We start from the raw sequence: 14,499 nt of genomic DNA, 5'->3' as shown, positions 1-14,499 counted from the left end.
CTGTTTTGATCTGAATAGTATGCTTGAGTGACATACTAGTGTCAATGCGTATCCATGTCTTGCCATATTACCTCCCAAGCAGATACAGTCTCCTGTGGAGAATGGTAGTCAGGAAGGATTGCAAGAGAGGGATCTATCCCACAATGGTTCAGGAATAGTATCTTCACAATAAATCCTGTAGGGCCAAGAAGATACATGTAGAACTACGTGGTAGTCTCTTAACATGAATGACATTTTGATTTCATCATAATAATGTTAGCATCTCTAGGCTTGGTGTCTCTCATTTATCAATTTCATATGATTGCCTTAGATTTTTATTTGTATGTGTATCATCTTAACAATTGGCAATCAGTAAGCTAGCAGAAAGTGAGGGTGACTCATTTTTGAGCTTAACTATTGTTTTCCTTCAGTATAATTTTAATATGTTAATATAATACAATAAGGGCATTAAAAAATCTTTTTTTAAGCACAGATTTGCCATCACAGACTCAATTTACAAACTTGATTAGTTTTGCTATTATATTAGCTTTAATATAAAGTTTATCCAAAAGAAGCTGTATTTCTTTTATGGCACCCTGAATTGTCACATTAGAACAGTTAATTTTTTTTTTTTAATTTTATTTATTTATTTATTTATGGCTGTGTTGGGTCTTCGTGTCTGCGCGAGGGCTTTCTCTAGTTGTGGCAAGTGGGGGCCACTCTTCATTGCAGTGCGCGGGGCCTCTCACTATCACGGCCTCTCTTGTTGCAGAGCACAGGCTCCAGACGCGCAGGCTCAGTAATTGTGGCTCACGGGCTTAGTTGCTCCGCGGCATGTGGGATCCTCCCAGACCAGGACTCGAACCTGTGTCCCCTGCATTGGCAGGCAGACTCTCAACCACTGCGCCACCAGGGAAGCCCAGAACAGTTAATTTTTTGTTTTTGTTATCAGAGGCTTTTTTGGTCAGTGGTTAACCACAGGAACTACACTATAAATTACTCATTTAATTCATTAAATATGTCATTCACTCATCTTGAATGACATAAAAACAGTGGAATCCTGGAGCTAGGTTTTATTAGCTCATGGGAGCTAATTGTCTATATGGAATTTACAATAAAAAGTATTGTATATTTTATTATTATTTATAAGTTACATGCTACACATCTTTTATATCATTAAAATTTACAGTAACCTTATGTATTTATTTTTTATGAGACAGCTGTTAAACACTTACCAATATACAACTATAAGCCTTGGTGATTAAACCACTTCTATTTGCACTGGATGCTCGTGTGTTTGCAGACTGTTTAAATTTGTGTTGTATGAGCTCCTCTTCCTGTTTTTTTGCAACTTTAAACTCAAAATCCAAAACTGTTGGAGACCACATACTTAACAGCTTTATTGAGATATAAATCACACACCACACAATCCATTCATTTAAAGTGTACAATTCAATGTTTTTAGCATATTCACAGGGTATAAAAATATCACCACCACCTAATTTTAGAACATTTTTGTCCCTTCTAAAAGACACTTGTACCCATTAGCAGTCGATCCTCATTCTCTCCTCTTCCCAAGTCCTAAGCAACCACGAATGGACTTGAGGACACGGGGAGGGGGAAGGGTATGCTGGGACAAAGTGAGAGAGTGGCATGGACATACACACACTACCAAATGTAAAATATATCTATGTAAATATGCCTCTTCTGGATATTTTGTATGAAAGGAGTCATATAATAAGTGTTTTTTTTGTGTCTGGCACTTTTACTTATCTTGATATCTTCCAGGTTCTTCCGTGGCATAGCATGAATCAATATTTAATCTTTTTATTTCTTTGTAAATTTTTTTTTGTATAAACACACTTTGTTTATATATATTCATCAGTTCAGGGACATTGGAATTGTTTCCACTTTTTTGGCTATTATGAGTATGCTGCTTTGTTATGTACAATATATTTTATGTGAATGTATGTTTTCAGTTCTCTTGAATATATACAAATGTGTGGGCTTGTTGAGTCATTTGGTAAGTCTACGTTTTGATTTTCCAGGTTACTGCCAAACTTTCCAAAGCAATGGCATTATTTTGCATTCCCATCAGCAAAGCATGAGGGTTCTAATTTTTCTATATCCTCACCAATATTTATTATTTTTGATTATAACAATCTCAGTACACGTGAGGTAGTATCTTATTGAGATTTTGATTTATATTTCCCTAATTACTTATGATGTTAGGCATGTTTTGTTGTGCTTTTTTGCCATTTGCACATCTTCTCTACAGAAATGTCTGTAAGTCTTTTACCAATTTTTAATTGGGTCATTTTTCTTTCTATTATTGAGTTGCAAGTGTTTTCCTGTATTACAGATTAAGTCTCTTATTAGACATATGATTTTCAAATATTTTCTCTCATTTTTATGGGCTCTCATTTCACTTTTTTGATTGTATCATTTGCAGCATGAATTAAAAAAAACATTTTGGTGTAGTCCAATTTATTAGTTTTTCTATTGTTGCTTTTGCTTTTGGTGTCATAACTGAGAAGACCTTGCCTTACTAAAGATTAAAAATATTTACTCCTGTTTTCTTGTAAGTTTTAGCTCTTATGTTTAGATATATGATCCATTGTGATTTAATTTTTGTGGTGTGACGTAGGGATTCTACTTCATTCTTTTGCATTGGGTATCCAGTTGTCTCAGCACCACTTGTTGAAAAGACTATTCTTTCCCAGTTGCATTATCTTGACACTCCTGTTGGAAATGAATTGAAAATAAGTGTAAGGATTTATCTCTGGAAGCTCAGTTCTAACCCATTGATCTATATATCTGTTCTCATGCCAGTACCATGCTATGTTTATTACTTTAGATTTATCGTAGGTTTTGAAATTAAGAAGTGTAAGATCTCCAAATTTCTTCTTTTAAAAGACTACTTTGGTTTTTCTTAATACTTTGCAGTTACATATGAATTGTAACTTGTCAATTTCTGCAAAAAAGCTAGTTAGCTTTTTAATAGCAATTGCATTGAATCTGTAAATTATTTTTTGGAGTATTGCCATCTTAACAATATTAAGCCTTCTGATCCATGAACGTAGGATGTCTTTACATTTATTTAGATGATTTTAAATTTCTTATAAACAATGTTTTGCAGGTGTCAATGTTCAAGCTTTGCACTTTTTTGTTAACTATAACTTAGTTAAATCTAAATTAATACCTAGTGTTCTATTCTTTTATATGCCATTATAAATAGAATTATTTTTCCTAATTTATTTTTGGGTTGTTCATTACTAATGAACAGAAATACAACTGATTTTTGTATATTGATTTTGAATGTTAACTTTGCAAAATTCATTTATGAATTCTAAGATTTTTTAGTGGATTCCTTAGGCTTTTTTATGTATAAGATTATGTCATCTGCAAAAAGAGATAGTTTTATTTCTCTTTTCCAATCTAGGGGCCTTTTCTTGCCTAATTGCCCTGACTAGAAGCTCAAAATACAGTGTTATGTACAGTGGCTTGAGCAGACATTCTTGTCTTGCCCCTGTTCTTAGAGGGAAAACATTCAGTCTTTCACCATTAAATAAGATATTTGTTGTGGGGTTTTTAAAGATGTCCTTTATCAGATTGAGGATTCCTTTCTATTCCTAGTTTACTAAGTTTTTGCCAGAAAAGCATGTTCCTTTTGTCAAATATTTTTCTGCATCTGTTGAGGTGATCATATGCTTTTTTCCCTTTACTCTATTAAAACGGTTTATTACATTAATTCATTTTCTTGAGTTAAATCAACTTGGGATTATCCTACTTGGTTGTGGTATATAATAATAATTACTATATATATATATGATTGAATTTTGTTAGTGTTTTGTTGAAGATTTTTATATCTGTATTCATAAAATATATTTGTCTGTAGTTTTTTTCCTTGTGATGTATTTAGTTTTGATATAAAGGTAATCCTGGCCTCATAGAGTGATTTCAGAAGTGTTTTCTCATCTGTTTTTCTGATGAGTTGGCCATTATTCCTTGAATGTTTAGTCCAGTAAAACCCTCTGAACCTGGGCTTTTCTTTGTGAAAGGGTTTTTTCATTACCAATTTTGTATCTTTACTTGTCACAGACCTATTCAGATTTTCTATTTTTTTAGTCAATTTCAGTAATTTACATCTTTCTAGGAATTGTTCATTTTATGTGGCTATTTGATTTGTTAGCATACAGTTGTTTGTAATATTTTTAAACCCTTTTTTATTTTTGTCAGGTCAGTAGGGATATTTCTTTTATTCCTGATTTTAGTAATTTCAGTCTTCTCCCTCTTTATTTGGGGCAGTAAAGCTAAAGTTTTGTCATTTAAAAAACTCTTTCAAAGACTACTCTTTGGTTTTACTGATCTTGTTCATTGTTTTCTATTCTCTTTTAATTTTTTCTCCTCTTTTTAAATATTTCCTCCTTTTGCTTCATTTTACTTTACTCTTTTTCTACTTAAGGTAGAAAGATAGGAATCTGATTTGAGATTTTTCTTATCTTTTTGGCCATCCAGTTTTATTGAGATATAATTGAAATACAGCACTCTAAGTTTAAGGTGTACAGCAGAATAATTTGACTTACATACATCATGAGATGATTACCACAATCAGTTTAGTAAACATCAATCATCTCATATAAATACAAAGTAAAAGGAGAAAAATAATTTTTTCCTTGTGATGAAAACTCTTAACAATTTTCATATATAACATACAGCAGTGTTAATTATATTAATCATGTTGTATATTATATCCCTAGGACTTATAACTGGAAATTTGTACCTTTTGACCACTTTAATCCAATTTCCCCTACTCTTACCCTTCTCTTCAAGTAACCACAAATCTGATTTCTTTTTCTATGACTGTTTGCTTTTTGAAGTATAACTGATCTATAACATTCTGTTAGCTCCCGGTGCATATCTAGTGATTCAGTGTTTCTGTACATTACAAAATGATCACCACAATAAGACTAGTTAATATACAAAGATATTACATTGTTATTGGCTATATTTCCCATGCCATACATTTCATCCCTGTGACTCATTTATTTTGTAACTGGAAGTTTATACCTGTTAATTTCTCTCACCTATTTCACTCATCCCCTACGCCCTGTCCCTCTGGCAACCATCTCTTTGTTCTCTGTGTCTGTGACTCTGTTTCTGTTTTGTTATGTTTGTTCACTTGTTTTGTTTTTTAGATTCTACATGTAAGTGAAATCATACAGTATTTGTCTTTCTCTGAACGATTTCACTTAGCATAATACTCTCTAGGTCATCCGTGTTGTCGCAAATGGCAACATCTAATTCTTTTTTATGGCTGGGTAGTATTCCATTATATATATATATATATATATATATATATATATATATATATATATATATATATATATATATATATTCTGTTTTTCTGCCAGTACCATGCTGTTTTAATCTCTGTAGCTTTGTAGTATAGTGTGAAATCAGGGAGCCTGATACCTCTAGCTCCATTTTTCTTTCCCAATATTGCTTTGGCTATTTGGGGTCTTTTGTGTTTCCATACAAATTTTAAAATTAATTGTTCTAGTTCTGTGAAAAATGCCATTGGTATTTTAATAGAGATTGCATTGAATCTGTAGATTGCCTTGGTAGTATGGTCATTTTAACAATATTAATTCTTCTAGTCCAAGAACACGGTATCTCTTTCCATCTGTTTGTGTCACCTTTAATTCTTTCATTGGCGTCTTATAGTTTTTGGAGTACAGGTCTTTTGTCTCCTTAGGTAAGTTTATTCCTCGGTATTTTATTCTTTTTGATGCAACAGTAAATGAGATTGTATATGGTGTAAAAGAACATTCTTGTTTCATTCTTTTACATGTAGCTGTCCAGTTTTCCCAGCACCACTTAATAAAGAGACTGTCTCTTCTCCACTGTGTACTCTTGCCTCCTTTGAGGTAGATTAATTGACCATAAGTGTGTGGGTTTATTTCTGGGCTCTCTGTCGTGTTCCACTGATCTATGCTTCTGTTTTTATGCCAGTGCCATACTGTTTTGACTACTGTAGATTTGTAGTGTAGTCTGAAATCAGGGAGTGCTTACTGTTGACCAATAATTGTAAGCCATTTCCAATATATGCTCCCATAGCACAACTTGTACCTTCTGTACTCTGATACATATTACCTGTAGTCAGTTAAATAATGCCTGCCCAAAGATTTCAAATCCCAATTCTGGGAATTTGTAAAAGTTACTTTGTTTGGGAAGAGAGTCTTCGTAGATGCAATTAAGTTAAGGATCTTGATAGGAGGAGATTATCCTGGATTATCTGGTCAGGCCCTACATTCCCTCATATAAGATGGGTCCTTGTAAATGACAGACACAGAGGAGAAACACATCAAAGAGAAGTCAATGTGATATGTCCTCAAGCCATGAATGCCAGCAACCTCCAGAGCCTGGAAAAGACAAAGAATGGATTCTTCCCTAGAGCTTTTAAAGGGAGACCAGCTCTGTCAACATCTTGATTTTGAACTTCTAGCTTCCAGGACTATGGGAGAATAAATTTGCTTTTTTGTAAGCCACCCATTTTGTGGTATATTGTTACAGAAGCTACAGGAAATTAATATGTAGCTGTAGCAATGAGTTGTTTAATATTTTCTCTACTAGACTGAAAACCACAAAAACCTGGGTTATCTGTCTCATACACTTTGATAACTTCAGCACCTAGCAGAAGAGGACTTGGCGGTAGTTGGTACTTTTAGGATACATGCTGAAGGAATGAATTCATAGGCTATGATCCCTACATCACTCATAGTTTACTAACTGTACAAAATTAATGTATTTTTGGTTATCTGGCAAGGGAACTGAGAGGAAACTCTAAGTTTTATTTCTGAGAGAAAAGACGAAGTAGTTTTGCTAGTCAGTGGACTTAGAATTTGGATTTCCAGCCTAGGAAGAGTGGATGTTCTCTGAGGAGGAGGGGGTAGGCCAGGAGAGCTGGTGGGCGGACATCTGAAATGGTGCTTCCCTGACACTGTCATCTAAGTTTCAACTAATTTCCAGGCTGGTCACTGCTGTGATTCATGGAGCTTCCCTGTCCTCTCACTGCAGATTGATCTTGCATCATAAGGCAATGAGGGATTATCCATGGAGCCCAGTGTAGAAGAAGAGATGGCTCAAGATGTTAAAGGAGAGAAGTCAGAAAGGTCTGAAACCTAGTGAGGAACCACATGCATCACAGATAATTTGTGAGGGAGCACTTCAAATTTAACAAAGGCGGAACACCTGGCTGTTTGGCCTTATATAAAACTTCATGTATATAGTTATTTGAATATCCTGCTTTAGGCACTGCTGCTACTGAGACCTATTGTAAACCAGAAGAAATAAATAAATAAAGTAAAAACCAAACTAACAAAAAGCATCAGGTGATTTGCTTTCAGTTTTGCAGTAAGCTCAGTCTGCTGGCACTACTGTTCAAAGAGGCTTTTGCCATTTGACTCATTGACTGTGTAATGATTTTGCTCAGGTTAATCATCTTCTTGTAATTGTATGCCAGCATTTATGGAGCTGTCATGTTACTTCAGGTTATGCCTCAAGGTCTGACTAAGAACATTGTGTAAGAGTGTGTGTGTGTGTGTGTGTTTGTAAGTAGGAAACCCTTTCATTTCAGAAATGAAAATGCATCTACTGTGTTGTCAGTATTAGACTAAGGGACAGATGGGTTAAAGGTTAAAAATGGGAGCTCTAGAGAATATCTAGGTGTTAACTTTGGATCCTCCACTCAGAAGTAGTGAATTTATTCATGTGACAGCCATGTAAGATTAAATTTATCGCTTATCTCATTCCAAACTTATTATTTATTCTCCTCAGTCATGTACAGAAACTTTTGGCTCTTTGCTATCTTTCCCACTGCCATGACTTATCCCCTGCTTCAGCTCCCACCCATGTCAAATTCTGTTTCTTGCATGAAGTTGCTTCAGTAAAATGTGACATCTTGATTCTCTGAACTCCCCTACTACTTGACTTATATTTTTATCATGATCATCAAAATGGCAAAAGCCACCATTTATTGACTGTTCATTATATGCCAAACATTGGGTTATATGCTTTACATACATTATTTCATTCAATGATTACAGGTCTGCAAAGTAGGCTCTATTATCCCTATTTTACAAGTGAGAAAACAAATTTCAAGAGGTTTAAAAGATTTGCACAAAATACACAGCTTCTGAGTGGATGATCCAAAGTTCACACCTAGATCATCTCCAGAGCTCACATTTTTAACCTTTAACCCATACTCTCCCTTAGTCTAATATGGATAGCAGAGTAGATGAATTTTCTTTCCTAGATTGTATGGTATTAAGGGTATTAAGGGTAGAGGTTTCATATTATTTCTTTCATTTCTCTAATCACAATGCTCAGTACCCAGGGACACAATAGATATTGATTAGATAAGAAATCAATATCTAGAAGAAATTGTTACAGTAAAAGAATTACCGGACCTTACTAATGTATTTCAGAGTAATTTAAGAAAGTTGCACTAAGTCATTTTAAAGTTTAAAAGGTGGCATTAATGGGTAAGTGTGATTGACTATGCCAAATATCTTTTTTCATGTTTCTTAAAGTTTTGTATGTAAATAATATATTAAATGATGAGATATTCAATCATAATTTTTTGAAGTTTACTATCTAGATGATTTGGATCAGTTTATTAAAATGTTTTTGTCTAATGAACTTTCTGTGTCAACCTTATATATTAAATACATATTTCCATATTTCTTTATTAATCTTGTGCCCCCTTTTTTTTTTGGCTTTGTTTCCAGGATGGCGTAGGGGTAGATGAGAAGCTATCTTTGCGGCGGGTAGCCGTGGTTGAAGATTTCTTTGACATTATCTATTCAATGCATGTGGAAACAGGGCCAAATGGAGAACAAATTCGGAAACATGCTGGACAAAAGAGAACTTACAAAGCAGTAAGTTAAAAAAACAAAAAAAGAAAAGAAAAAGGCATGCATTTTGAAATTTGATATTATATGCTTATTAAAGATGGGTTAAATAGCTATGAGTATTCTATCTTCAACATAAATTAGACTATATCATGGTCACACCCAACATTTAAACTATTATTATTGAATTCTATTTTGGTTGTATGTTCACTAAGTCTATTGCATATATTGCTAGAAACCTGTTTCTAGCATTATCATTTTCTTTTCTTTAAATATGCATAAAATGTGGTAGTCGCAGGCAAATGCCCACAAATGGGAAGATTATTTGTGTTATATATTCAATATATAATATGTGTTCAAATCATAATATATAAATTATCTACCGGAACATATGAACTTCTGTACTACCACTATTGTCTTAACAGTCCTTCCCCTTCAAAACATATTAATATGTTCAGGTATTTCTTATTTAATACTTATAGTCACATGATTAAGAAAATTTTATGTGCTTTTCTTATGTTACCTTATATTAAATACATTTGCCCTGAAGGGTATGCCTTTCTTAATTTTCCAGTATAAATTATTTAAAAATATGTGTTATTTTCATAGGCCTAGTGCCCTTGTACATTTAGAAATGAAAATATATAATGCTTTTATTGTAAATTATCTAGAAAACAGATTTAACTAATTGTTAGATATTGAAATATATATTGTCAAAAGGGAGTTATATATTATTTCTAAAGTTTTTAATTATACTTACTGTTCGATCTAGACACTTTAATCTAGTTTTTATTTAATTAAACATTTTATGAAATCATCTTACTATAGATAATTCATCCTTTCTAGGAAAATTGAACAGTAAATTATTCTTTTCCAATATGAGCAAAGTGTACATCAGAAATACTCTATCAGCAATCAGAATAATATCCTTTTTAAAAATTCTTATTGAACTTTGCTTTTGGCTACCTTTATATTAACTGTTTTCAGCTATATTTATACACAATATCAGTCTGGATCCATTTTTTTTTCAGATACAGAAAAATGTGTGAAATGCTCAAAGTTTCAAATACAGGTACATATGTTTGAAAATTAGCTACTGAGCATAAGAAATAGCTTCTTTTCCATAACTATTTTTTGCTATATCTCCAGGGTCATATTGAATCTTTATAGTTGCATAATAACCCCTAATACATGTTGTATTTATCTCTCCTTCTCTATGGTTTTGTTTCTTGGCTGTTTCCAAATTGCATGGTTTGTGGGCAGGCACTATTGTAAGTTTCCTTACATAACTCTGCCACATAAACTTTCTTTTGACTTACATATCTGAGGAGACATCTTTATCATGACTAATGATAATGACCTAGCTTCTTAAGATACTTTTGTGTAGACTAATGTTACTGAGCATACTCATTTTGCCTGCCTCCTAAGCCAGGGTTGTATCTCTGGATACTAATAGGGAAAAAAACTGTATATTGATCTACTAATATCACTAACTGTGTACTCTTACGATAATTCATTTTCACAGAATAGCTACCTAAACTTGATAGGACTTTGTAAGGTAGGAATACATAAGTTCAGTTGTATTCAATGAAAACAAACCAACAAAAAACAAGTGGCTTCACTGTCAGGAATAGTGGGGCAGCCAAATCTGTTTAGGTGCCAAAAGCAATTTAAAGTGATTTAATCTTTGAAATCCACTTATTAGAGACCTTTAATTAAAAGAGCAATATGACATAAACCCAAGTCTCTCACCCGGTGTTTTGCTAAATGCAGTGTAGAGAATCCGATCCACTGCCATAATGCATGCTAAACACTTCCAATAAATTGGTAAACACATTTCCAACATATATCATTTCGTGTTAACATTTTGAAGATGTTTTCTGCATTTTGGGGTAGGGCTGGATACCAACTTTGAATGTATAAATAGTATCTGAAACATCATCCATTCCCTCTTGAGAATGTCCTATTTGAAGATTCTTTTCTTTCCCAAGTTTATTTTTTGTTTCCACATCTAAAGTAGTCTCACCTTTTCCTAATATCATGAAGGTTTCTTCTGGCCTCACCTTCTGCCTTCTGGTATTTCTCAACGGAATCCTAACTAGAAAACATTTCCATTTTATGGAGTAATAATAAATTGTAGGAAAAAAAAGAAAAAAACACTGCTGCCTTGCCAGCAAAACTGCACATGACGCCACAATGAATTTAAGTCTAATGTTAAAATGAATATAAATGTTCAACTAATGGGGCATAAAACTAAATGCAATTTGAAATGAAATGGTGTAGTGCTATTAGGGCCCTAGACTGTTGGGTCAGAATTTAGTTCTCAATACTAATGCTGGAATTGGCTAGTCACTGGTAGAATTAGCTAGATACCTATTGCAGTTATAATGGTTCCCATTAAGATTAATATCTTTTTCCTACTTCTAACACATTAGCTCATAGAGCATGCATGATTATTGACTTTCTTTTTCTCCCTTATCCTACATGGCCAAGAAACCATACTTATACAACTAATCATTAAAACGTGTCATTTTGTCTTAATAATATTACCAATAGATTTAGCAGTCATTTTATTTACTTTGCCTTTTTTGCAAATCTTTCTATGTTTTCACTCTGCAGGAAATGGTGGTCCTTTAATATTGGATTAACTTTTGAATGCTATTTGTTTTTACCTATCTGCAGTATATCATTCCTTGAAATATCTAGTCGTTATACAACTTAAATTTTATTGCAATCTGATCTGACTAGAGAAGAAAATTGGAGGGTGTATATTCTGTGACTCATGAGCTCTTTTTAAAAATCCACATAAAATGACACATTTTAGGAATATGTAAAGGCTATCATAAGTAATTGTTTTAGTCATTGTTGAATTCTAGTGTCTTTTAGGTATTTTCTTCCCTCCTTCATTTGTCCCTGTGTATATATTAACCTTTACTGGTGCACTGAATGTGTTTCCTTCAATATTTTTGGTTGATTATCTACATTAACAGTGGAGAAGAAGTGTGAATCATTCAGATATCACTTATATTTGAACTTACGTATATCTTTCTACTGAAAATTGAATGCAAGTGTGCTTAGCAATTTGGAAAGTGACTTCAAAATTAATGTGGTAACAATGTTAAATAAAATCATGAATGCAGGAAGTTGTCTTCCAGTCCTTAACTTTTCTCAGCTATTGTCTGAATTCTACCTTCAGGGAATATATAACTCTTCTCTAGTTGTCTTTTATGCTTGCATTTCACCACAGGCTAAAGCACAGCTGCCTTTCCAGAAAGGTTTATTCAGTTATGGTCCGATTAAAGATAAAGTTTCAAAACTCTTTCTTGCTACGTGTAAAATAAAAGTAACTGGTGGAAATCCAGGAACTAGCAGGGAAAGTCAGTGTTTTCAGTGGAGAGAACAGTCTGCATATATATGTGTATATGTACACACACACACACACACAACTTGTGGTGTGATACAGTAAGTTTACATGTATTACTCACATACATAGCTGCCAATAATTACGTTCATTTAATTCCGAGTGGAGAGCATATGCTATAGCTAAAAGAAAATAGGCTAGAAGCCAGACAAACTCAGTTTCAAATTTCAAATCTAGTACTTCCTATCTGTGCCACTTTTGGCCAATTATTTACTTTTTTTCTCCTCCTGTTTAGAGGGAGATAATGATATGCATGGTGTGGCAAAATAAATGAGTTAATATGCATGAAGTGCTTTCCTTATGGTCAACTTTTGAATAATGTTTTTTCTCCTTTATCCAATCACTAGTCATGTTCCAGGTAGAAGGACAAACGAGACAATCAACATAGTTCCCTCGTTGCCCTAATTATAATTATGGATGTAATTTCCTCTGCTTGCCCCAATGCCTCCGTGTTGGGAGAGAGATGAATAGTAATAACTTAGGCATTCTCTTATGTACATCTTATAAATGTCACTATCTCTGGCAGTCCACAGTGTAACTGTTCTCCAAGCTTTGACCGGGCTGAAGGGAAGCATGGAACAAGCCAGGGTACCTGTGTTTAGGAGCTCTCCTGCTAGATGAAGTTTATGAGAATTTCAGTTATTTCATTTGCTTTTACCCAAGTTTCAGTCTTACGTTAATTTTAAATTGCTTTTCTGAAAAATTTTAAAACTGGATCTCTTTAAAGAATTTGCTTTCAATATGAATAGAATATTCCTTTCCAGGAACGTGCTGTAGAAAAATAATATATTAGGCAGAATGTCTGTATCCCTACTCTGAATGTTAAAAAGGAAAAGTCTTATTCTAGCAGGTCTACAACTCTTAACCTTAAAACTTCAGTTAGTGTCATTTTATCCTGTTCTGTTTTATTAATATCTATTGGTTCAGTGTCTCTACTGCTAAATGGGTTTTTTTTAACTTGCACCATTTGGGCTAGTTTGCTATATCAAAATTCCCAGAATTCTTGTCAACTTAGAATGAGGCAAATGACCAAAATTTGCAGCCATTGTGGTGTGAAAAAAATAACACGAAATTAAAATTCGAGAGTTCCTAGCAATTAATTTACCCTCCTTTTGACTTAGGCCACAGTTTTCACACATATAAAATGCAGGGGCTATATTTCCGTTTTTTTTCCAGATCTGAAGGAATTACAGAAGTTTTCATGGTGTGTGTGGAGCCATTACTATGGAAGGGTCACAAGGAAAATAGTAACCAAAGTGAGCAAATAGGTTGGCACAAGAAATGTTCAAACATAGGGAAATGCCTCCTGCTCTTGGAAAAGCAGATTGGCTGATGAGCAAAGCAGAGAGATAGAAGATTTTGGCTTCATTATCATCTAGAGAACTCTCCTATAAATAATAATAATGATGATGGTAATAATCATGAAAAGGATCTGTAGTCATTAGACTTCCTATATCTAGGATTTTAAAATAGCGATATAAGAAGAAAGGCCATAAAAATGACTCTCAGGTGTCAGCACATTTTCACTGCTCTCCATTTTCATTAAAATTTTTGCAATAATCTGAACCATGTTGTCAACGGATGGCTACTTAAGTTATAATGTGATTTTAAGCGGCAGTGCAACAGATGTGACCTAAAATTTCGTTGTAAACATAAACGATCCTGTGAACATCAGTGTTGCTTGTCTTATAGTCCTATAGTCTGAGACACTGTTGAAATAGGGGGTTATATCTATTTCTGTGATTAGTACCAGGAACACCGTGCTCTCTAAGTACATTTCCCTTCCCTGTCACAATGACTCAAGGTTTACACAATGACTCCAATTCTAATTTAATTAAATTAGAATTTAATATCTTTGGATTAAAGCATTGACCTATATATCTTTATATGGACTTCAAATTTCCTTGGGCAAGAGAAGCTAGAGAATAAATTAGGCTGATAGCAATCATTGACACTTTGTATGATCACTTTGTAAATGTGTTTGTCTCTCATATTTAGCTGGGTTTAACTCAAGAATAGATAGGAAAGAAATGTGTGACATGCCATACATAGACCCACTGATGTTCCAAGTAGCATAGCATCGTCCTGATTTTTGTGTGAATCCCAGTGTGGCATCATGAGTAATAGCCTTTGGCATGTATCTTATAGAAGTTGAGAACTCATGTTATCAAGATGAATTGATAT

At 33.7% G+C, this 14,499-nt stretch overlaps 1 protein-coding gene across 5 annotated transcripts in view; it reads left to right on the top strand.

Annotated features, from left to right (window-relative positions):
* Window positions 1-14,499, top strand: part of NOL4 (nucleolar protein 4) — a gene marked incomplete at both ends in the record, with an annotated part of 388,814 nt that overhangs the window by 92,942 nt on the left and 281,373 nt on the right. For 4 of the 5 annotated variants that reach the window (XM_082640263.1, XM_082640262.1, XM_082640260.1 and 1 more), the window contains one exon: window positions 8,772-8,921. In XM_082640263.1, the coding sequence (XP_082496389.1) occupies window positions 8,772-8,921 (150 nt within the window). Of the gene's footprint in view, window positions 1-8,771; window positions 8,922-9,903; window positions 9,967-14,499 lie in introns of all 5 variants that reach the window. The other variant, XM_082640261.1, reaches the window with a different exon arrangement.

Source organism: Mesoplodon mirus (assembly GCF_964341445.2).
Source record: "Mesoplodon mirus genome assembly, chromosome: 13".
NCBI lineage: Eukaryota > Metazoa > Chordata > Mammalia > Artiodactyla > Ziphiidae > Mesoplodon > Mesoplodon mirus.
The sequence above is the reverse complement of the archived record's forward strand: the minus strand, read 5'-3'. Positions and strand labels throughout refer to the sequence as shown.